This window comes from Corylus avellana, chromosome ca9 (genome assembly GCF_901000735.1).
Source record: "Corylus avellana chromosome ca9, CavTom2PMs-1.0".
NCBI classification, from domain to species: domain Eukaryota; kingdom Viridiplantae; phylum Streptophyta; class Magnoliopsida; order Fagales; family Betulaceae; genus Corylus; species Corylus avellana.
This window is the reverse complement of record NC_081549.1, coordinates 12,640,565-12,664,728: the sequence shown is the minus strand read 5'-3', so window position 1 is coordinate 12,664,728 and position 24,164 is coordinate 12,640,565. Positions and strand designations below refer to the sequence as shown.

The 24,164-nt window shown below is 36.2% G+C and overlaps 3 protein-coding genes across 4 annotated transcripts; all 3 read left to right on the top strand.

Moving 5' to 3' along the window:
- The first annotated feature begins 3,419 nt into the window (after window positions 1-3,419).
- LOC132161870 (zinc finger protein VAR3, chloroplastic) lies at window positions 3,420-10,182 on the top strand. Its single transcript, XM_059572080.1, has 5 exons — window positions 3,420-3,919; window positions 4,028-4,145; window positions 7,717-8,000; window positions 8,125-8,223; window positions 8,327-10,182. Exons 1-5 carry the CDS (start codon window positions 3,465-3,467, stop codon window positions 10,065-10,067), a joined length of 2,697 nt encoding a protein of 898 aa, XP_059428063.1. The 5' UTR covers window positions 3,420-3,464; the 3' UTR covers window positions 10,068-10,182.
- Window positions 10,183-10,531: 349 nt separating this feature from the next.
- Window positions 10,532-12,631, top strand: LOC132161871 (probable lysophospholipase BODYGUARD 4). Of its 2 annotated transcripts, none has more exons than XM_059572082.1 (4): window positions 10,532-11,079; window positions 11,321-11,661; window positions 11,813-12,009; window positions 12,109-12,631. In XM_059572082.1, the coding sequence occupies exons 1-4, from the start codon at window positions 10,653-10,655 to the stop codon at window positions 12,428-12,430; spliced, it is 1,287 nt and encodes a 428-aa protein (XP_059428065.1). In that variant the 5' UTR covers window positions 10,532-10,652; the 3' UTR covers window positions 12,431-12,631. The 2 variants fall into 2 exon arrangements, with proteins under 2 accessions (XP_059428065.1, XP_059428064.1); XM_059572081.1 differs by having other exon boundaries at window positions 11,306-11,661.
- A 5,815-nt stretch (window positions 12,632-18,446) lies between these two features.
- Window positions 18,447-24,164, top strand: LOC132161872 (NADH--cytochrome b5 reductase 1). Its single transcript, XM_059572083.1, has 9 exons — window positions 18,447-18,768; window positions 20,323-20,464; window positions 20,683-20,773; window positions 20,892-20,969; window positions 21,110-21,190; window positions 21,351-21,440; window positions 22,345-22,410; window positions 22,949-23,035; window positions 23,826-24,164. Exons 1-9 carry the CDS (start codon window positions 18,660-18,662, stop codon window positions 23,916-23,918), a joined length of 837 nt encoding a protein of 278 aa, XP_059428066.1. The 5' UTR covers window positions 18,447-18,659; the 3' UTR covers window positions 23,919-24,164.

The following is a 24,164-nucleotide window of genomic DNA, read 5'->3' as shown; positions in this document are numbered from 1 at the left end:
ACTTTTGTTGATCAAGTATCTTTGGGAAGTTTGAGTTATTTAAGCTTAGAGTGGAGTTTAACTATGTGTTTATCATGTAAATACATAGGTAATTGCAAGTAGGACAAAGTTCACTAGATGTAACTAAGAAAATCGAGGTAAGTACTTTACTTACTGGGCAAATATTCTTTGTTTATTGTTTTCAAAAACTGTTTTAAAAATTATAATTAATATTAGACTTCAAGCCTACATTACTTGAAATAAAGCATGTTTTATGATATCTTGATGAATTGATGACGTTTCATGAAGTGTTATGATGATTGTTAGATGAGCGATTTATATGAGCTTTCATGAGTTTATGAGTTAATATAATGATTATGTTGTTATGAATATTTTGATTGTTTGCATGGTTTATGGCATGGCCCTATGATTTGATGATACAATATACATTTAGTATACTACAAAAATATTGAGGTTTAATGATTGCTATATAGTGACGTTTTGGGCCAAAAAGGTCACCATATGGTTAGTGACGAGTCTTTGGTAATGTTTTTGAAATGGAAAAAATGGGGTTGACTAGAAAAGGGGTAGTGTCATTTTTACTGTTCACACGTCAGTGGCACGTCACCTTCTAAAAACATCATTAAAGTTTCTTTTTTCAATTTTTTTTTTCGATTTATTTTTTCAGTTTTTTCTTTGCCTCAGATCGATCTCTAAATCTTCTTTCCTTCAGATCTTCTTCTTCTTCTTTTCTCCTTCTTCTCGGATGCGTCTACGACCTAACAGAACTAGGTCGAGCCGTTTAGCATGGCGGGCTGCGCCGACAACTCGTGAAGGCACACTCGGCAAACCAACATCCGACATTGCCGAAGCCGTGGAGAATTTGAAGGAAGCTGCAACGGGATTATCTGTCGCTGCTGGTCCCCCGCAGTTCTCCCAGAACCCAGCACCAAAAAGAGAGGGGTATATAGAAACCATTGACAGCAGGGAAGCTACAAGGCAATACGACAACTTCAAACATAGGGATTCACAGGTTTGTGTTCCTCCTATTCAAGCAGAAATGCAAGCAGACAGGCTTCACTATCCCTCCTCCAAGGGATCTTTGTAACAGCAGAAAATTTGTAAAAGAAAATGAACTTGGCCTTCCCGTAACTGTTGTGTTCTTCAATGTCCAAAGGGAAACAGCTGCAAGAAGACGTTGAAAATGCGTCTACGGTCTACGACCCAGTTGTACACTTATATAAGTTTAAAATATTAGTTTTTAAAATTTCTGAATTCAAAATTTGAAATTAGTGGCGAGTTCACTATTCACAAGTCGCTAATTAGTGACGTTTTACTGTTCAAATGACACTATTTTTAAATAGTGTCGTTTGAACAGTGAAATGTCATTAATTAATGACGTTTTCATAAATCCAAACGTCATTAAAGGTGTATTTTTTTTTTTTTTTATTATTTTTTATTCTTGTAGTGGTATATGAGTTTAAGAGTTTGATAGCGAGCATGACATGAATGGCACTAATATGGAATTTGGTACCGGTTAAGAGTAGAGGTATTAGGTATCAATGTGAAAGTAGAGACATGGAATGATGAAGATGAGAAGGAAGAGGCACAAATATGGTACTGGGTACCAAGTATGAGCATGCATGGTATATGATTTTATGATGATGAGGATTTGTTTTATATGAGCTTTTATTAAGCGTATCAGTATGCCTATGTGTCAGAAGATGTAATTGCGCATATGCATCTCGTTACGAATGGTTGCATATGATGATTTTTATGCTAGATATATCAGTATGTATATGTGTTGGGAAATGTAACCGCGCATATGTATATCGTTATGGATAGATGATGCATGATGACTTTCTATATGTTTTATTATTTAGCTATGCTTATGAACTTGTGTTCACCCAAAATATTGAATGTATGTCTATAGATGTAACTAAGCTATATAATATATAAGTATGTATAAAATTAGTTGGGTTTGTATGTGTATGTTCCGAGAGCGGAAGATTGGGCTTATGTATACCATTCTTTATGGATCGACCTCGTACTTACCAGCTATAACAAGCACTTGAATTTGCACTTTCTCTACTTGGTTGCCGAGAAAATAATATGAAAAAAAAATATAGAATGTCAAACATGAATTTTAGGCCAAATGTATTAAAACATTAATTACTTAGTCACGTGCTAAAACTTTGATCATAAATTCTCATTTTTTGCTTATCTCATGTACCATTGTAAAAGTAATTTTCTTTAGTTGAACTAAAATCTTAGCTTACGCACATGCTAATCTCTTTTCTAAAACTTTTATTCTTTCTTAACTAATAAGCCTGAACGTGAAAAACAAATTATGATTGTTGTTTAGTTGTGAAGTCTGGAGCTATGAGTAATGTGTAATCCGTTAGTTTCTACATGTTTTTCTTTATCAAATATCTAGAAATAAATATCCAAATAAGAATCCAGAGATAATTAAAAATTCGAACATTTCACATCACACACTATATTTTTTTGTCTTTATTTTTTGTTTTCAAGACAAATTTACTAACAAACAACTCAAATACAAAACATTTTCAAAATATAAAAATCAATTTTTTTACTTTTATTTGACACCAAAATATTTTCTTAAATCAAATAAAAAAAAATCCAAATTAGATTGACAAGGAAAAAATTCATATATTCCCCTCAAATTATTACCCCATTGTCAATGTCTCCTTGAATTATCAAAAATTGCTAATGTCCCCTTCAAATGACAAAAACAACATTAATAAAAATAAAATAAAATTTCAAAAAATATAAATAAAACTAAAAACTAAAAACAAAACTAAATAAAACAAAACCGAAATTGGAATAGGGAGAGGCCGATGACCTCCATTTGTCCAAATGGGGGGTGATCGGACCACCCTCAAAGCCATAAGGGTGGTTTGGTTATTCTTATTGGCTAGTTTGATGGTGGACAAACTACTTTTTGACTCTCCAAATAGTCGTGGTGGTTGGGTCACTTCTAAATGATAAAAAAATAATCTTAAAAAAATGACGGGGGTGACTAAACCACCTTCGATGGCTATAAGGTGGTTCGGTCACAACTAGATATGGCCTAAGGGGGTGGCCGAATCAGCCAGGGTCATTTGGAGTGCTTTGGCCATCCCCATTTGGCCAAATGAAGGTGTTCCCACTTATAATTTTTAATTTATAGGGATATTTTTTTATTTTTTCAAAATTAGGAATATTTTTTTATTTTTTGCTAGCTTCAAGGGGGAAATTGACAGTTTTTTTTTTTACAATTTAAAAAAACAAATTAAAGTTTGGGAGACATTAAGTATAGCATAATAATTTGACCATTTGCCAAACATGCTATTGTTGGGCTAAATGGACAATGTTTTTTAATTTTTCTTTTTTTTTTTTCTTGGGAGAGTGGATATTTTGTAGAGAAGGATAATTTCCATCCAAAAACTTTCTAACCAGGGTTTATCCCTCGTGCAGAGAGAATGGGGGGCGCCACCAGGTTCCTGATGCTTCTCAACACCGCCAACCCCTTCCCTCTCCTCCACCACCGCTGCCCTTCCCTCCTCCGCCTCTCTCGCCACCGCAAACTCTTCTCCTCTCCACGCCTCTACCGCCTCACCGCCACTCCCTCCCCTTCTCCCTCTCCGCCAACCAAAGCCTTCCACCAACAACTCCACACTCGCTCCTCCGCCGCCCTCAGAGACGAGCATTTTATTCATTCTTCCAATCTGCCTCCCCACCTGTGGCCCGAGTGGTCCACTCTCCTTCACAACCTCTCCCTCGCCGGCTACTTCAATGATACTAGTGATTATCGGCCTGGGTCGCTTGGGATTGGCGGTGAGGACGAGTTCGTGGCGGCCGCTGATCTTCCGGATGATTTCGTGCGCGCGGCGGGCGCGTGCTTTGCATTCGCCAGAGATAGAGCCAGCGATTTGGGGTTTGTGTTTTAAGTCCCAATCCGATTTCTGGATAGTGGGTGTTCTTATTTCTTTCTTTTTGAGCTTCCCCTTTATACCAATTCCTCCACTTTTGGCTGTGCGTTCAGGTTGCTTTCGAGGAGGGATATTGAGGTGGTGGTAGAGCATGGGGCACCGTTTCTTTTCAAAAATGGTGATGTTTCGGTGAGGAGGATGAGATCATTTCTGGGCAACGGTGAATCCAATGTAAGTGTTAGGATTTACAATATTTATACGTCATCGTTATTATTATTATTTTATCTTTTTAAATTTAATTTCTTGAATGTTCTTTGATTATCATCCATTTTGATATAGACGTTATACATGGTAATTAAAGTTGATGCAAATTCTGTTGTGACATTGTTCCAAAATTGTTACATTTTTGAAGCTTAGTGAGTTAACTGAAAGTAATGGAAACCCGTGTAAGCTGCACTTGGAGCATCTCCAACATATGCTCTAAATGGCCCATAATAGTTAAATATAGCTATTATGGGCCATTTTGCTCCTCCAACACATACTTCAAAATAAAAATTTGTCAAAATTTGCTACAGTAAACTTTCACACCTTTAAAGTTTTTTAATATTATTTTGAAAGAAGAGAGAAAACAAGATTGTCTTTTTTTATTAATAGAAACTGTGTATTGTTGAGCTACAATGCACAACAAATTTTGCTGAGCACTATAGTAGTTCGACAAATCCTTAGCTATTTTGGTTAGCCGGATGTGGAGCTTTCTTGAGACTTTTTTGCTATAGGGCTAGCCAAAATAGCTTGCCCAATGTGAGTGCTATTATAGAGCTTTATTCTTAATATGTTTGGTGTTACTTGGGTTATGTCTAGAAGGTGAGAGATTTGTTGGTGAGTTGGGGAGGTACGGTAGGGTGTGGTAATATTGAGGAAGTAAAAAGGTGGGTTCCATTGTGTTTAATGTAGTGCATTTGGAGGGGGCAGAATGTTCGGAGCTTTGAAGATGTTGAGACGTTGGTGATAGAGCTACAAGGGATTATGTTTAACATGCTATACCTAGATATCAGCTGTAACACCCCAATCCCATATTGGGAAGAGATGAGTAGCTTATGTAGAGTGAGAAATTTATAAGAGATGCTCATTGATGTTAAGTCCCATATTGCTTACTTACTAAGTGAAACTATGTTTTATAAGTGATTCTAGAAAAGTTCCAAATTGACTAGTTTTTGGGGTGATAGTGCACATCTAGCTAGCGCTTTTCTCTGGATCATTACCAATGGTATCAAAGCCACCTAGTAATGCTATGTCGTACTGTCAGCACTGCATGACGTGACTCTAATGAAGACGTTAGGGGTTAAAGGGGGGAGCTTGTATTCTTTATGTGTAGGTTTCGCCCCTTTGAGCTTTTTAAATGCTATTGAATTACTCAAAAAAAAAAAAAAAAAACCCAATTTAATCTATAGGGTTTTTTAGATAATTACTACATATTTTATATTTGGGGGAAGAAACATCTTATGATAAACCAATTGTATGAGAGCACCGTGAGTGGAGATTGATGGAATAAATAATTCTTAATCTTGATATTAGATGTAAGTGCAAAGGAGTAAGGCCATATGCCTCCTTAACACGGGTCACTTTCTGCTAGAGATATGTTTAACTAATCTTTTAATTTTGTCTTCAAGCAATTCATAGAGAATCTGGTGGGATGGAGAAGAAGGGAATGACAAATATGATTAACGATTTTGCAGTCCTCAAATTAAATATAGGCAAACTGCTGAATGGAGATTAAGGAGGTGTGAGCTGAATTACATTTTAAGGTCCATAAGTTAGGTTCCGCGTGAAGTCACCAAGGAAAGCTAATATTTTCTTTAAAGGTTTATTTTAAATTAGAATGAGTAAAGGTGGGGATATAAAATTTTGACTCCAATATATATAGGTGTCTTTGCAAGAGAGGGGTGTTAGTTTGGGGGTTAATTGTAATTTTCTCAAAATGAGGAAGTTTATGTCTATTAGATCTAATATTAGCTCATTGCAAGCATCATTTAGCACTTGTTCAAAAGTCTCAGCCTGTTGGAGGTGAATAGAATTTGCATAACAACCTCTTTCAGCCCCACAAATTGATCATAAGCATACTTCGCAATTTGCATATGCTTGTTTTGGATTCAGTCTTAAATTTATATCCTTGTACTCCATGAACTCTATCATCACCATGGGTTTTATTGGCCACAAGAATATTAGTAATTTGTCTATTTCTTAGACGAGAAGATAGTGCTAGTTCATCAAACACTAAGCAGGCCCTACCACTTCCACTAAAATGTTGAACAGTAAACTGAGTGAAAAACTTATTGCTGCTTACATTGAAGCTGAAAGTGAATATAATCCCAAGCTAAGTGGTACCTTATTTAAATTTTTTATCTAATAACTTAGTAATTATAGTTTTAGTGATTTCTGTAAATGGGAGCGTAAGGGAGAATTGGAAATCTGTTATCTTCTTCATGTTAAGTTCTCAGTTTTGCTGTCTCTTTTGATTTTTTAAATTGTTTAATTCTCAACTGCTGAAGTATGCCCTCACATTCTATGTATTCTTCTATGTGGTTGCCTCAAAATTTAGTTTCAATAAATAATATGCCACTTTTTGTATAGTATGAATTATTTCCGGTGAGAAAATGCAGCAAGCATGCACATGACAACATTCAGAGAGTAATCCAAAGTGACCAATGAATGTGGTGCAGATTATGTTTGATATGAAGATAAATATATATAAAAAAAAAAAAAAAAAAGTGTTATTATGTAGGATTAAGGCTGTGATACCAAATCTGATGTAGAACTTTCCAGACAACAACTCGTTCTAGATTCAAGAAGAACTTGGGTTCAGGATTCTTGGTGGTAAAGGTAGATAAAATTAGGATTTGGAGATCAAACTAGGAGGAAAGCTCAAGTTTAGATTTCTGTTCTGGGTGTTGTGAATAGTATTTGAGTACTGTAAATTTGAATTCTTGGGTAGAGTAGAAGCTAATTTGATGAAGGGGTGGTTTCGGGCTTTTAAGATTTGAATTTTTAGGATTAGATGAGAACACAAGTCAGGTATGGGTTTGCTGTAATCAGATTGACATTGCTTGAAAATTAAAAGGTATGAGTTTGCTGTAATCAGATAGAAGAAGATTGAATTTGGCATCACCTTTTTCTCCTAAGCATCATAAGTACAGTTCCTCGGCATCACATCTCGGATAGGGGCTGTATCACACAATCCTAAGAGTATTGTTTACTGATAATTCAGATTTATTTTCTATTGAATTGAAAGCATTACATCAATATTTATAGAAAATGAAGCTTAACCCTAAAAAACTTGGACTCTATGGGCTTTGACCACCAAGTCTAAAGTAAAGAATTTTTAAAGCTACGATTAAGAAAAATCAATAACATAATATAACCCACAAATAAAACCTATAACATATGAAACCCACAACATGAATCACGGCTCATATGTAAAGCCCATATCTAGAAATTCTAAAAATTATAGAGATACTAGTGACTCTTAAGCTAAAAATATATGGATGCTATGTGTTCCTATACTTGAGTGACTTTATGATTTCGAGTATAGATGACTTGAAAAATAGAAAGATGCTATGCGCTATACATCTATTGTGATTATCCTTTTCTCTTATTTAAAAACTTAATAATTCGAATTTTCCACTTCTTTAGTTGTGTTCTCATTTTAGGTTTTTGACGCAAATACTTAAATTATAAGTATTTGATAGTCACAATCACTAAAAGTAATGTTTTCCATGCTCTTCAATTGTTTGCGAATTTATAGGTATTGGATACCGATAAAGCGCTCACTGTTGATTTGATGAAATTTATATTGAGTTATGCCAGCAATCCATCGGTTTCTTCAGAGAGAAATAATTTTGAGAATGAAGAACGTGTAGAATCATCTGTCCGGAGTCTATTGAGGGAATTTTCCAAGCTGAGCTATAGCATTTCAGAGTCCAACTCTTTTGGGACAGTGCAAAATCAGTCCCCTGATAGATTTGGACAAACACTGACGCCTGTAGGGCAAAAAATTGAAATGAAAAGAGGCGATTGGATTTGCTCAAGGTAGCATCCTTTTTATGGCATAAAGTTTCTTGAATTAGGGAAAGTTGTTTTCTAGTTCTTTTGACTGATATTTTTGTGAATTGATGTATCTGAGCTGTTTTCTATTATCATCTTTGTCGAGCAGATGTAGTTTCATGAATTTTGCGAGAAACATGAAATGCCTTGAATGTGAGGAGGCACGACCAAAGAGACAGTTGACTGGAGGGGAGTGGGAATGTCCTCAGTGAGTATTGCCCTCTTTGTTTTGTTTCTCCTCAGCCTTGTTGGTTGGCCCATCTGTTCTGAATGCAAATGGTAAACTTCAATTTTGACTTATTCATTTTCAGATGTGATTTCTTTAATTATGGGAGGAATATGGTCTGCTTAAGGTGTGACTGTAAGCGGCCTGGAGGAGTCTCGCCTGTTACTACCAACAACACATCAGTAGGGTATGGAACTGTGAAAAGTACCAATAAGGTTGACATTGATGGCAGGTTGGCTGCCAATGAAGAGAAGGCGCAGCGGTGGTTCAGTAAGGTTTCTCAGCTGGATAGTACTTCTGATATGAGCAGTGCCATAGCAGATGAAGATTTTCCTGAAATAATGCCATTGAGAAAAGGAGTTAACAGATTTGTTGTAAGCACAAGGAAGACGCCTTTGGAAAGGAGGTTGGCCAATGCTCAATACCGAAGAAACTTGGGTAGTGATGGCATTCCTGAGGGTAATAATTCTGAAAATGCAGGTCCAAACACGACAATCAGTCGAAGTTTAGATGAGATTCTTGGCCGTACATCTGTCATTTCTGAATCTAATAATAAGAGTGTAACTGCTGGACAGAACCTTCAATCAGATAGTCCCCCTTATATCTCTGGTACTGCTTCTCTACAGCAAGGACCCCCCAGAGGAAACAATTCAAATTACGTTCCTTTTGTCCCGTTGTCTGCTGATATGTTTGCCAAGAAGCCTGAAAAGTCAAAAACAGAGGGGAGTGAGAAGGAAGTGACAGACGACCAGAAATCTGTTGCTTCCAACACTATTGAGTGGACGAGCAATGCTTCTGGGAGCAATGAGCCTTATAAATCGGGAAGCAGCATACGGCATGCTGAGAACCCAACAAGTCAGACTGAGAGCAAGGATAAGGAGAAAGAACAAGCTGAAAAATCTGACAGATGGTTCAAGAAGGTAGCAGAGCTGCACAATGTTACAGATCTCGCTGGTGCAATTTCAGATGAGGACTTCCCTGAGATCATGCCAATGCGTAAAGGAGAGAACAGATTTGTGGTCAGTAAGAAGAGGGATCGTTCTTTGACTTCTCCTGCTTACAAGCGACGTATGGCTATGGAGCAAGCTAGCAGTACCAATTATGTCCCATTTGTACCCTTTCCACCTGACTACTTTGCTAACAAGGACAAACAACAGCCAGAAGGGGCAGATTTGCCTAATAAAGCTGCTGAGGAAACTTCTTCAGTTTCTGCCGTGGCAGAGGAGCTACCGGAGAAGTCATATGATGCTAGGAACAGGGCGCTTGATGTGGACAATTTTCAGCAGACAGGAAATCAAAACATCAGTATGGAGAGCTGGAACGCAACACCTGGAGAGAACTTGAGTGAGAACAAGACAGGTGCTGTTCATGGGGAACAATCCACTAGACATTCAACAGAGAGTTATGTTAATTCCCAGTCTAATGACAGTGTGAGCAGTTGGAATCCCAGGAAGGAGAATAGGAGTGAGACACAGAATTCGACAAGTTTGCCGGAACCATCTGAAAATGGGAACATTAGAGAGAGGTGGACGGGAGAGAGCTTGGAGGGGTCAGCAGTGAAGGAACCAGATCCCCTGGACATGTCGGAGGAGGCCAAGGCAGAGAGGTGGTTCCGGCGTGTTGCCCAGATTAAGGACATCTCAGAGCTGAGTGAGATTCCTGATGAGGATTTCCCATCAATAATGCCAATGCGAAAGGGTGTGAACAGGTTTGTTGTGAGTAAGCGGAAAACGCCATTGGAGAGGAGGTTGACATCTCCTCAGTACAGAAGAAATCTACCAATTGTGAGCTCTGATCCAGTGAAGAAGGAAGAGGACGGTAGCTGAAAGAAGATTGAATTTTTGTATTGGGAGACGATTAATTATGTGGCCAAATCTTGTTCCTCGAGAATTATCTTAAAAGAAAACTAGAAATGAAAAACCTTGGAAACTTTCTGTTGTACACCTTGTATGGTTAGTTATTTGGCTTGAAAGATCGTCTCCAGGTGCCATAAGGTGTCAAATCTCAAATCTCTCCAAGTTTTTCGAAAATTTCGTTAAAACTCAAAAAAAAAAAAAAAGTTGGTCATTTCTATGATGTTCTCGAAACAAACAAATAATTTGATATGAATATATACAAATACAATGCTTTATCAGGCCAAAAGAAAAACAAAAACGACATAATCAATTAATTTTGACTGATCGATTGTGCTAAAAAAAGGGACTCGGTGTATGGCTTTTGGATGTTTGCGGAGGACCACTTAGCAGCTTCCTCGCAAATTAATGGTTTCTTTTTCCTCCACCAGATTCTTTCCTTGTTGGTAGGTAATACGCCATTGGATTCTACGACGTGGCTCAGCGTTTATCAGGGCCTTCACGAATCACGCCTACCCCAAAACAATTCTTCCTTCCTCTCGCTCTCTCTGCATCATCATGGTTCCGGCAGTTTTCTCAGGAAAATGGCTTGGAGAATCTGCCGGAAAACTCATGTCAGTTGTTAGCGTTGTTGTTTTCCTTGTACTTGATTTTCTTGACACTCTTTTTTGCATATTGTATGGGATTCTTGATGAGTACTTTGAAGGAGACGCCTCCCCGTGCTATTGTGGAAAGAGGAGGAGAGAGCTTATTCATGATGGAGAAGGTAAACTAGAAGGTGAAATGTCAGAGACTCTGTATGCAAGGAAAAATGTTTTCAGGGAAATGGGGTTTCTTGGATTCCCAAGAAAACGCAAAGATTCCAAGAAAAGAGGTGGTGGAGTGGAGGTAAATAGGTGGTCTGAGTGTGGGTGTGAATCTTGTGTTTCTTGGATGAAAAAGGGTGATCAGAAACTTCATGTTATAGTGAGGGAGCCTTCAAAAGGTAATTTGAGAAGTACCCATTTGTCTATTTCTTTCACTATGTTTGTTGAATTGAAATTTGTGCTGTTGGTTGCTGAGGAAATGGAAGAGGACAAAGCTACAAATTTTATGTTTGCTTTTTTTCTGGTCTGTATGAAGAATGACCAAGCTGTCAATAGAGTACAACATGGGGGAAATTATGTTGTTTTTGTTGAATGGATGGTAAGATTTTACTAATGTGTTTATAGTTTTATGTTTAACAGCAATGATTGAAGATTGTAGGGGAAAGCCTGCTGAGAACGTGATATTCTTGCATGGGTTCCTTTCTTCCTCCTCATTTTGGACAGAAACAGTGTTTCCAAATCTTTCTGACCACAATTATAGGTTGTTTGCTGTTGACCTCTTGGGATTTGGAAGAAGCCCAAAGCCAAGGGACTGTTCATACACTTTGAATAATCATGTCCAAATGATTGAAAAGTCTGTGAGTCGTCCATTTCAGTTGGATTCTTTTCATTTAGTTGCACACTCCATGGGTTGTATAATTGCTCTAGCCTTAGCTGCCAAGTACTCAAACTCTGTCAAATCAATCACCCTCGTAGCACCTGTAAGTGCATAAAATTATATACTATATATAGCTCTCTATGCTTCAATTATTTTATTTTTTTTTTTTATTTTTATTGGCAGTAATCACATAATAGTTTCTTCTGTGACATGCATCCAACATCATAACTAATTATTGTTTTTTTCTGGGTTAGCCTTACTTTGGTCCTTCTAAAGATGGAGAAAGTTTAATGGTGCTTAATAAAGTTGCTGGGAGGAGATTGTGGCCGCCATTATCGTTTGGTTCATCATTTATGTCATGGTATGAGCACTTGGGTCGATGTGTATGTTTTCTTTTTTGCCGAAACCACAGGACATGGGAGAAAATGCTGAGGCTGCTTACTTGGAAAAGGTAAAAGACCACATTTATATATCCTGGCTGAAATGGGAGAAAATTTAACTGATTTTTGTTTTCTTATGATTCACCATTCTTTAATTTCCAATTCTCCAGGGATCTCCACTTCACGATTATGGATTTGAGTAGACACACCCATCATTCAGCTTGGCATACGATGCATAATGTGATATGTGGTGGAGCGAAAGTAGTGGATGGGTGTCTCACAGTTTTGGCGGAGGCCGGAGTGAAAATGTGTGTTGTTCATGGTGATGGGGACCAGGTTGTCCCATTGGAGTGCTCCAAGAACATCAAGATGAAAGCTCCAGAGGCAGAGGTTAATGTCATCAAAAATGGTGACCATGGCAGTGTCATCCATGGTAGAGAGAAGGAATTCGCTGGATCTCTAGAGCGTACATGGGCGTCTATCTCTCGCTGATAATATTCCTACCAGTCTGGAATGTTGTTCAGAAAATACATGAAAAGCATTTTTGTTGGAAAGAAGATGACATGAATTAGTACAACAAATCAGAAGTTGAATTCTGTAGCTTCTTTTTGTGGGTCTCAACGGATTAATTGTGATACTTTTGTTTGCGGGAGTGGCTCCCATTGCATGCAGTGACTTCATTTCTGAGGTTTACTTGGATCCAGCGTACAATAAAGCAGATTTTGTGCATCACTAAAGCTAACATATGCTCTCTCCATGTGCTTCCATGTTCATTCCGACGAGTAAATGACTCGTTCAAAGTTTACGCACTTTGACAGTAATTTGGTCATAACTTTTGCTACATGTGTCGGAATCGCACAAATAACCATTACCAAAAAAAAAAAATCATGTTTAGTAACGCTTGAAATAGAGGCCTTCTAATAAAATGTGTCCATATGGGATGTTTTACTGTGCAAACGACCCCACTAAAAATTAGATATGCTTGTACAGTAAAACGCCCCTTTAGGTTGACCCCAATCCGAAAAAATTCTTTCTAGAGTGCACGCTGTGATGATCACTAAGTATCTGTTAGGGTGAGCTCATTTCCGATGTTAAATTCCATTGTTTTCACATCTAAAACCCTATTTCAAAATATCCTTTATTGTTTTCTAGAAATACTTATTTCTTTTAGGGACATCCAGGGTTTCTTCTTTCTTTAGTCCTGATTCCTTTTTTTCTTTCTAGTCTCTTTTCATCAGAACTTCTAAGCTCTAACAAAAAGGGTTATTGGGGAGGATGATAAAGACAACTCGTATGCGTTCTTATATATATTTCTATCCATGAGGTTGGCAAAAGGCCATTCACTTTTGAAAGACTGATTTGTGTTAAGTCAATTTTGTTTATGTGTAGAAGTTCTAACGTGACATCTTTTGAATTGTTAGAAAAGACAATAGTAGTTTATGATGTTGTAGTAACAATTTGTTTGATTTTTATATGTGAATTTAGTTAGAAGCTCTGGTGTATTATTTGTTAGAGTGTAGAAGTATATATATAGTAGTAGTTTCATGTGAAATTGCAATAATTTCTTTTTATGACTTATATAGAAGTTGGGGGTGTGACATTTGTGAGTCATCCATGAGTAAAATGAGAGTCTTCATAGGGTTTAAACAAGTTGAGCTTGAGCGAGCTTCCCTTATTTGGGCTCGGCTCGTTTAAATTTTACTCGAGCTCGAGCCGAGCTTAATGATGAGCCAAAAAATCAAGCCCGAACTCAAGCTCATAATAAGTCGAGCCGAGCCGACTCGTATATTTAATTTTTTTTTATTATAAATTTTAACTTCAAGTACTCTTAAACAGTTCAAGAAGCCAGCTTGCATATGAACATTTGCTTAGCGTGGATAGCTAAGTATAGAGCTTGAGTCAAGACAGTAAGACACTTAGTTTTGAAGAGAAATGATATGCATTATTTTATAATAAAAGGATGCTATGAAAAAAAAAAAAAAAATCAATTTTTAATATTAATATGAGCAACTATGTGAATAACTACCAATTCAAGCCTTATTCGAATTGTTCACAAGCCTAATCGAGTCGAGCTGAACTTGCTTTATTTAATATTCGAGTCAGTATTTATGTTCACGAAACGCCTTATTTAATAATCGAGCAGAACTTATACGAGCTGATTTCGAGCTTGCTCGCCAACGGGTTGCTCGTTTAACACCCCTAAACGAAACCCAAAAAGCTTTTATCGAATTATTTCTATTTGGACGTATAGTCAACTAAACCTGTAGGTCGGCCGAATGCAATCCACTCTTGGCCAATCCAACATGATCTGATCTAGTTGAGTCGAATCTAAGTGTACGACTAACTGATATCTTCATAAATTGATGGTAGGAATAATAGACCGATTATAGAATGTGAAATTGTTAGGACACCACAAGTTTGTAATTTTAATTCCAAACTATGTAATATAATTACTGTATATATATTTGATGTATACGCAGAAGATTAAACGCCAGTACGTACAAACTCTCTTTACTCACTTTCTCATTTCTTTGGCTTTTCCAAGAGCCATAAGGCTATATGCACTTTGTCTAAGAAAATAAATGAGGAAGTTCACGTACCCCTTTAAACTACCATTCAATTGATAATGTCATCTTCAAACTTTCAATTGTGACAATGTTTCACCCAAACTACAAAAAATTGTCAAAATTCCCTCCAATAACGAAATGACCATGAGTAAAATAAAAATAAAAATACTAAAACCTTCTAAAAAAATAAAAAAAAAATCCAAACGTTGGCCAAATTTTTTTATTTGTTTTTTTTTTTTTTTAAAAAAATCCATTTTATAAGAAAAAAAAATTTCGATCATTTTTTTATATAAAAATTGAAAATTTTTAGATTTTTATTTTTATTTTTGTTTAATAATTTTTTTAAATAAAAATTTACGTTTAAAAAAAGAAAAATTTTCGTTTAATAAAATAAAAATTTTCGTTTTTAAAACTAAATAAAATTTTTTTTTTAAATAAAAATTTCCGTTAAAAAAAATTAAAAATTAAAAATTTTCGTTTTAAAAAAAAATTCTTTTTTTAAAAAATATTATTTTTAAATTAAAAATATTCCTTTTTTTTAAAAAAAATCATTTTTTTTATTTATAGGGGTATTTCTGTCTTATTGAAAAATCTATAAGGGCATTTTTGTTTTATTGCTAGTCTTGAGGGGACATTGACAATGTTTTGATAGTTTAGAGGAGTCCTGCTATGCGGCTGTCTCTAACGTAGGACATATATTAAAAAATATAATAAACAATTTTTTTGTTATTTTTTTTTTGTTAATTAAATTTCTATGAGTTAATATTTAATTTCTAATGCCTCAAAACTTGTTTTTGGGTTCAAAACTAAAACTTAGGACGGAAGGTTAACCCTTTAAGGATTGTATCATACAAAAAGAATTCGATCATCCTAAATTTGATGTTAATGCCTCAAATTTGGTGCTAATACTTTAAATTTAATATTAATACCTCAAATTTAGATTTTCTTTTAATATCTCTCTTCTTCAATTAAAAAATAATAATAATAATAATTGACAACGTCAACTTTGGCAGACGCTGGGATGACCCCAGGCTGCCAAAAATCTCTACTCCATTGGGAGGGAGTCCTACTATGCTAGCATTGGACAAATATTAAAATAATAATAATAATAATAAATTTTGTTATGTTTTTTTTTTTGGTTAAATTTTTATGAGTTAATGTTTAGTTTTTAATGCCTCAAAACCTATTTTTGGATTTAAAACTAAACTTAGGGGTGGAAGGTTAACCCTTTAGTCATGGTATCACCTAAAAAGGATTTTATCATCCTAAATTTGGTGCTAATACCTCAAATTTGGATTCCCCTTTAATACTGTCTTCTTCAATTTATAAAACAAATTAAAAAAAAAAAAAAAAAAGGTCAGATGTCTGCCGGAAATCTCTATTCAGTTTAGAGAGGATATTATTACAATTAAAAATTTGAGAAAAGTTTTTGTCACAAGCCGGCAAGGAGGTACTATTAAAGGCGGTCATACAAGCAATTCCCACATACACAATGAGTGTGTTTCAGCTACCTAAAATTTTATGTCAGGATATTACAAGTATGATGTCAAATTTTTGGTGGGGAAACAAGGAGAAATAGAGGGGTATAGCATGGATGAGCTTGAAAAAGATGGGGAAGGCGAAAGCAGAAGGGGGGTTGGGATTTCGTGATTTGGAATGGTTTAATATGACCTTACTCGCAAAGCAAGGTTGGAGGCTAATTCAACACCCTGAATCTCTGGTTGGCCAAGTAATGAGAGACAAATATTATCGGAATGGCACATTTATGAATGCAAATATAGGGCGCAAGCCTTCTTATGCCTGGAGGAGTATTTGGAACTCTAAAAAACTGTTAAAGGAAGGACTTATATGGAGGGTGGGGGATGGCTCAAGTATCCGAATATGGGATGATCCATGGTTGCCATATCCAACAGCACATGCAGCTCGGTCTTCAGTGAGTATTATTAGTAGAGATGCTAAGGTCAGTGCATTGTTGGATGAAAACACAAATTGGTGGAAAACTGATTTAGTGAAGGAGGTTTTCAATGTAGAGGAAGCTGCTATGATTTGTAGTATGGGGGTAAGTCCTCGAAGGGGGACAGATAGATTGGCTTGGGAGCATACGAAGAATGGGCTATTCACTGTACGCAGTGCATATCATTTGGCTTCAGAGAGATTTGGGAGAGACGAAGGTAGCTGTTCGTTGATACACCAGAAAAAAGCTCTATGGAAACAAATTTGGGGAATAAAAGGTTCCAGGGTTGTCAAATTTTTTCTGTGGAAAGCGTGTAGTGACATACTGCCGACTAGAGACAAGTTGTATCGGAAAAAAACAGTACCAGATCCTCTTTGCGTCATCTGCGGAAGGGAAACGGAAACACCAGGGCACATTTTATGGAGTTGCCCCTCTGCCCAGGATGTTTGGGCTGAATGTAAGGGTAAGCTACAGAAGTGTAATATTGGAGAAGTAGGATTTTTGGACCTTTTAAACAATCTTTTGCAGAGGTTGGATGAGGATGAACTGCATCTCATGGTGACAGTAGCTAGGCAATTATGGCTACGTAGGAATAAGGTGGTGTTCGGAGGGGAATTTTTATCACCATCAGCGTTAGTGCGGTTGGCAAGAGAGCAAGTGGAAGCATGTGATGATGCAGAGAGGAGAAACAGTGTTCCAGGACTAATGGTAGGCAACACATTGTAGAAAGATGGCAGAAACCTCCGGAAGACACAATGAAGCTTAACTGGGATGCGGCGGTGGATAAAACCAATGGAAAGATAGGTTTGGGAATCATAGCCAGAGATTATGGGGGATCAGTTGTAGCAATGGCATGTGGATCACGTTACCACATTTCTAATCCAGCGATGGCAGAGACACTAGTGGCAAGAGAAGCAATTGAATTGGGCAAAGATATGGGATGGCAGAAGATCATTTTAGAGGGGGATGCCTTAGAAGTAGTGAAAGCACTGACGAAAGAAGAAATCAGTATGGGACCTCAAGGACAGATAATCGAAGATGCAAAAGAATTGATGAAGTGTGGAATTATGTGGAAAGTCCAAAATGTGCGTCGTGAAGCCAATGAGGCTGCACACCAACTCGCAAAAATGGGTTTGCATCAAAATGATTTACAGATCTGGTTTACAGATTTTCCTGTTTGTATTATTGAAACAGTTCTTGCTGAGCAAGAAGTTATTATTATATGATTATGGAATCCAATTTCAAAAAAAAAAAAAAAAAAAAAAAATTGAGAAAATATTGTCAATTTGGTAATACTTTGAGAGAGTACGTGAACTTTACCCAAAATAAAATAAAGAGTATTATTCAATTGCTCTTTTCTTTTTATTATTATTATTATTATATTTCATAGAAAATATAAACAACGTGCGGCTGATACAAAACCGTTGGCTACACGCCGTTTTAGGTAGCGTGGGTTGTTGGGTCAACTAATGTCAATAAGGAGGCATGGGCATCATTTCATTGTTGAATGAATATTAACCATAACATTCCAGATAAATAAATAAATAAATAAATAAAAAAGAAAAATTAACATTCATAACATTCATGATTTAATTGGAATGACATAATTTATTTAATTATTTATTCAATACATTAGGAATAAAACGGTTGATCTCATTGCTTTATTTGCACTTGTGCCGATCTTTCGAACGAACAATATTTTTAATTCGTTCAAAATCGAAAAATAATTTACTAAGTTTTTTCATTTGAAGGAACAATATTTTTAATTTGACTAGTATTTTTGTCCATCAAACACTAAAAAATACTCACATATGTCTTATTAGTATTAATCACTTTAATTTTTATTAATGCTCTAGTGGAGTTGGGTTATGCTTTTATTAATTCTTATTAGTATATTTTTTTAGATAAATCTTATTTTATTTTTACTTTTAATATGAGGGTTATGACGTCAGCACACTAGAGGTGGGTAGGTGCACCAGACTCCTTTGATAGTCTTAAGCCCACCCTCTCCTCTCCGCTCGCCGGACACAGTCTTTCTCACCTACCAAATTTGTCATTTTCACTCTCTTTTTTTCTTCCCCAGTCGTTGTCAGGGCAACCAGGATTAGGAGAGACCCAGGAATTTTCCCATTTCTTAATTCAGCTGGTTTTTGCTGATATTTCCCTTAAATCTGCTCTGCACCATCGGGAGCATCATATCATGGATTTCTTACAGACACTAGATACCCAGATTCTTGTGGGTGCAGCAGTGGCTCTTGTTGCCATTGGGGCTGGTGCTGTCTATTTCTATTCCTCCAAGAAACCCAAAGGTATGATCTTTTTCTTCGAAATATGTTCTTGAGATGAAATGTCATCGATAGCTGAATGTTTTTAGTACAGACTTTCTGTCTTGTTTTAATGTTTTTTGTTTGGAGGAGCTACGAATTGTGCATTTCTGTGAAATACGCTCATTCTAATCAGGGTTGTTGCATAATCATACTTTTCCTTTTTCCCCTAATGCTATGGAGGGGTGATTTTGATGTAGAAACGGCTAATAAGATTATTTTCTGCTTTATAAAATAGTCTTCAGGTTTTTTTTTTTTAAAAAAAAAATCTGATTAGAATGTGCTTACAAAGTCTTTTTCTCCTGGCGATGGTATCTATATGTTAGTATGAAGAATGTTTAAATGCATTAGATCAGCATCCTTAGGTGCATATTTTATAACTGAATCAGAGGTTGATTATATTTGCTTCTTTCTTTTAATTATTTAATTATGTTTATTTGAGTTTTTGTAATTGTCATTGGATGCATCTTTATGAATTGGTAATACTTAATTATTGCATTCTGCAGAAGTTAGTCACTTGGATCCTGAAAATAAAAAACTTTATGATTTTAATAAATTTACCTCCGATGCACTTATGAGTGAGTTGTTTCTCATTATTGGTCAGTTGGGAATTTCGTAAAGCTGATTTTATATATTTGATACTTGGGGAGAAATAATTTCAACTCTATTAGTTCCAGTTTCCTGAAAGAAACGGAATTGTAAAGGGAGTCATATTTGATATTTGTGATGATATCTTGAAGGACTAGTAATCAACTAAACCACTTGTGAGCATTCTTGGCTTGGCTTGTTAAGACGCTCATTCAGGTCCATTTTGCCAATAATACATGTCAGGCTTAAGCGTAAGGCATGATAGTTGCACAAGCGTACCTTGAGCACTTTCAAATTTTTCTAGTTTATGCTTTTGATAGTTGAGGTATAATACTTACAAGTGATATATGACAGAAGATGGAATGAGCTTTGTAGAATCACCCCTATGTAATGGCATACAGAGCTGTGTTTGATCTTTAGGGCAGCTCAAGCTCACGCTTGAGTTATGTCTATCCGCTTCCAATCAAACCAAGCTGGATCAACTCAATGGTTGGCTTGGCAGGAATTTTATTGAAATAAGAAAGGAAAAAGAAAAGAAAATGGAAAAGATTGGCTTGTCTGACTTCTTTGTACCCCCACTTTCATGTATCCTCTATCCTTCATTGATCTCTTATTTTTTTGTCTTTTCAAAATCGCTGATCACAGCTCATTTTATTATCTATATCTGGTTAAATACTTCCTAAATGTATAAAACAGTCTCTATGCTATAGAAGCTAAGCATAGCAACTATTTCCCTCCTTTAAAATTACCATATTTTGCAAACTACATGATTGTTGGCTGATGCTCATCTGCACATGGATCTATTCATTCACATATAAACTGTGTTGTCTCTTGCTTCCCCTGCCCTTTTGGGAAGACTAATTTGGCCCTGCTTCTATCTGAAGTCATTTTGTTCTGCACCATATACATTTATTTGTGTTCTGTGTCCCACATCATGGTTTGTGCTCACAGGCTGCTTAGATCCTGAGAATTTCAAGGAGTTTAAACTTGTAAAGCGCACACAATTGAGCCATAATGTGGCGAAGTTCAAGTTTGAACTTCCTGCACCAACTGCAGTTCTGGGTCTTCCAATTGGACAACATATAAGTTGCAGGTTTGGTTCTATTTCTCTGCATTCTAGAAGTTCAACTTCCTTCTTTTTTCCTAACTTTATGAGGTCCTTAACTCGAATAGCATAATTTCTTAAATGATTGCCGGGCACTTGTCTCAGCAAATATTCGTCAGTGATATCAATCAGCAGGATGTTCGTAATTTTTTCCTTTCTATATATCAATGTTTTTGGGTCTTATCAGTAGCTCCTTTCTAAAACAGAGGCAAGGACAGCCAAGGTGAAGACGTTATCAAACCATATACGCCAACTACTTTGGATTCTGATGTCGGATATTTTGAGCTAGTTATAAAGGTTCATATTTGAAACTTTTTATTGGTAAATTTGACTTTGTTCTGTTGGATTATGTTACATGGCTATTGATTTCAACCCTTTTGAGTTGCTCTTCTGCTTTGCTTTTTCCTGTAATTAGATGTATCCACAAGGAAGGATGTCACACCATTTTCGTGAGTTGCGAGATGGAGATTATCTTTCTGTAAAGGGACCCAAGGTACAGTTTCTTTATGTATATTTATCTACCAATCACTTTTGGCTTCTTCCTTTTCTTTTTCTTTCCTTTTTCCCCCTCTAGAAGGTTGCTTCCTTTTTTCCCAAATCTAGAAGTTGTTTACAAAGTGATACTGCTATCAGGGCCGCTTCAAGTATCAACCCGGCCAAGTTAGAGCATTTGGCATGCTTGCTGGAGGCTCTGGAATTACTCCAATGTTCCAAGTACGTATGGAAATTATTTTTTTCTGCGTACTTGTTCATTTTAAGATTTGGTACTATCATCTTTCAGAAGGTTTTGGTACTTATCAAAAAAACTATATATATCTTTCAGAAGGTTTTGGTATTAATAACATATTTTGCTTCTTTCTTACTCTCACTCTAGGTTGCTAGAGCCATATTAGAAAACCCCAAAGACACAACGAAGGTGCACCTTATTTATGCCAATGTTACATATGAGGATATTCTTTTAAAGGTAATTATTGTTATGCTCTCTATAATGTGTCCTTGTATCTTTTTGCTTCAGTATTTTCCTAACTTTATTGAAATACTTGAGCTTTTGAGACTCAATTGAGTCTATGTGGGGCAAACAATGATGTCCTATTATAACTTGTGTTTGTAAAGGTAGCATGTTCAGTCCGCCAGTGGACCTAACAGATCCTTGTGAGACAATGGCCACTTTGTAGAGGGGATTTCAGTGTAATGAATTACTGTTTCCTAAATGATATACTTTACACAGACTATTCTTTTTGGGGGTTAAGAATAAGAACTGAATATTTTTGACAGTTTTCTTTAGTCCCAATATGCCTGGCTAAGTCCATAATTGTATTTTGGGGTCCCGGATAAGAATGTACTGATATCATTTTTGTCTAGTCCCAAGAATCGTAGCTAAATCCATTCAACATAGTTCAGGATCATCCTTGAATAAATTTGGTCGTATATATGTTGATAGAGGAGTGAATATGTAGGACGAGATTTATTGATTATGTTTGTTCTTGTGTACTAAGTTTTCTAATTGTTGAAGAAAGATTCATTCATGGGAGCCCTTTCAATTGCATCTCTAAGTAAATGCTTATTCTCTTTTGCCTTTCCTATAAAAGGGGCCTTGTTTCAGTTCATTGGATTCAAGTTTTTCAAATCATCGTAGTTGAACTTTGTGAATGCCCCCTCAACTATTGAAGCAACTTCTTGTGGTTCAGTTGATGTTTATCTAAGTTAACACTTTTGCCGACTGTCGTGGCTTGAATTTCTGAGTATGAAGTTTATGTGGACTATTAATGGGACTAAAATAGATAAGATCTAAGACGTGAAAGATCTCAAGATATAAAATTTGTCATTGATGCGAATAAAACTGATGATTGAATCTTAAATATATGCAGGAAGAATTGGATGGTCTTACTACTAACTACCCAGACCGCTTTAAAGTCTACTATGTCTTGAATCAGGTTTGTTTCCTAATTATGCAGTTTGTCCCTAAGTTATTCTTCCTCCTTGTGGTTATTATTGTTTCGTGTGGTTTTGCAAGAGCATGAAATCTTTTCAGTTTTATTCTTCATTTTTCATTTTCTTGTGTGATAGCCGGTGATCCATATTCCCCAGATAGTGGAATTATAGCTAACTTTACCAAACCATTTGCTTAGAATAGGTATACATAATGCCCCCCTGGCCCCGAGGCATGGCATCATTTTTTGACATGAAAGAGTTTCTTGTCTTTGATTTTAAGAGCACTAAATGCTGCATCTCCCTGTCATCTGAAATGCCTGGAATGTATTCTATATTTGCAACGGTTTGCCTGACGGGTTAATTAGCCATGATATTTAAATTTTTGCTTTTGTTTTTCATGTTTTGAAAAAAGTAATAATCATTTATGGGTATCATTGGCAGCAGTATTATGGCTGCTGTAATGCATGCAATCTCATGATTCAAGCAGCCTAGCTGATTTTCTATCTTGAACTAACTGCTTGAATAATGTTACTTTCTCAGCCTCCTGAAGTATGGAATGGCGGTGTTGGCTTTGTATCAAAGGAAATGATTCAAACCCACTGCCCTGCACCGGCACCTGATATTCAGGTAAGGACCTCTTTATATTCCTACAAAAAGTAGTTTAAATTTGGCATTTCCACATATATTGCCCCCAAAATTTAGTTATAAATTTGTTTTGTTATTTCTTTCAGAGTTTCTGAAAATAATTTATCCCTCCTAAATATTTTGGGACTTTCAACCTTGTAAATGCTTGCTCCCCCCTTCTCCCTTCCTACCAAATCCCCTCTCTCTTTCTAACAAAGTCAAAACTTCTTGTTTTTCCTTTTTGGTTGGTTAGGATTCACCAAAATCAACTTGTGGTATTGAGCCAAAAAAATGTGTAGGAGATGACAGGCATCTCTCTCTTTTTTGCTTGCTGGCACGCATGCATAAACCCTATGATTCTCATGATCTAATCAGAAAAAAAGTGATAAATGTGGCTCAGCACAATAAAATCACAAAATTTGGTAAACAACTTGAGGTGGGCAATAATTTGCAAATAAGTCATCACAACCAAATTAATATACAATATTGTGAAAATGCCAAAACTTACCACTGGCATGGCTTGGTAATCACCCACACGCCCGCGCGCGCACACACACACACACACACACACACACATATATATATATATATATATTTGATCTGATTTTATTTTAGATTTAGTTCCAATCAGGCTGAACTAATTCTGAGGGTTGCCTTATACCCCCCTCGTTTTGCTCCTTGAAATATCTCAAGCATATTATATATCCTGTGCTGGTTATACTTTGTGATGAAAAAGAAGATAGCAGATTACATAACCATGGATAGTAGCTAATTTTGATCCTTTAATCCTCAGGTTCTGAGGTGTGGTCCACCACCCATGAACAAGGCCATGAGTGCTCACCTTGATGCCCTTGGATATGCCCCTGAGATGCAGTTCCAATTCTGATCCGCTTTTGCAAGGTCTTTCACTTTGGTTCGGACCAGTTTTTATTGTTTCCATGGGTTGAAATGAAAGACATTTTATCCTTTATATTTTAATTTCTAGCATTAAATGGCACTGTTAAGCCTTAGAGGGAGTCATAAACTATCTTGCTTTCATTTTGTTTTCTTTTTTGCTAAGCAACTATCTTGCTTGTAACCTCAAAATATCCAATGATAGCAAGGGTGGTCACCAACCCGACCGTATCGGAAA

Coding starts and splice junctions, on each gene's coding strand:
- LOC132161871 (XM_059572081.1), top strand. CDS start 10,653: ATGGTTCCGGCAGTTTTCTCAGGAAAATGGCTTGGAGAATCTGCCGGA. Junction 11,080..11,305: donor AGTGAGGGAGCCTTCAAAAG/GTAATTTGAGAA, acceptor ATGTGTTTATAG/TTTTATGTTTAACAGCAATG. Junction 12,010..12,108: donor AGGCTGCTTACTTGGAAAAG/GTAAAAGACCAC, acceptor CCAATTCTCCAG/GGATCTCCACTTCACGATTA.
- LOC132161872 (XM_059572083.1), top strand. CDS start 18,660: ATGGATTTCTTACAGACACTAGATACCCAGATTCTTGTGGGTGCAGCA. Junction 20,465..20,682: donor GGACAACATATAAGTTGCAG/GTTTGGTTCTAT, acceptor TTTCTAAAACAG/AGGCAAGGACAGCCAAGGTG. Junction 21,441..22,344: donor ATGAGGATATTCTTTTAAAG/GTAATTATTGTT, acceptor AAATATATGCAG/GAAGAATTGGATGGTCTTAC.
- LOC132161870 (XM_059572080.1), top strand. CDS start 3,465: ATGGGGGGCGCCACCAGGTTCCTGATGCTTCTCAACACCGCCAACCCC. Junction 8,001..8,124: donor GGCGATTGGATTTGCTCAAG/GTAGCATCCTTT, acceptor TTTGTCGAGCAG/ATGTAGTTTCATGAATTTTG. Junction 8,224..8,326: donor GGGGAGTGGGAATGTCCTCA/GTGAGTATTGCC, acceptor ATTCATTTTCAG/ATGTGATTTCTTTAATTATG.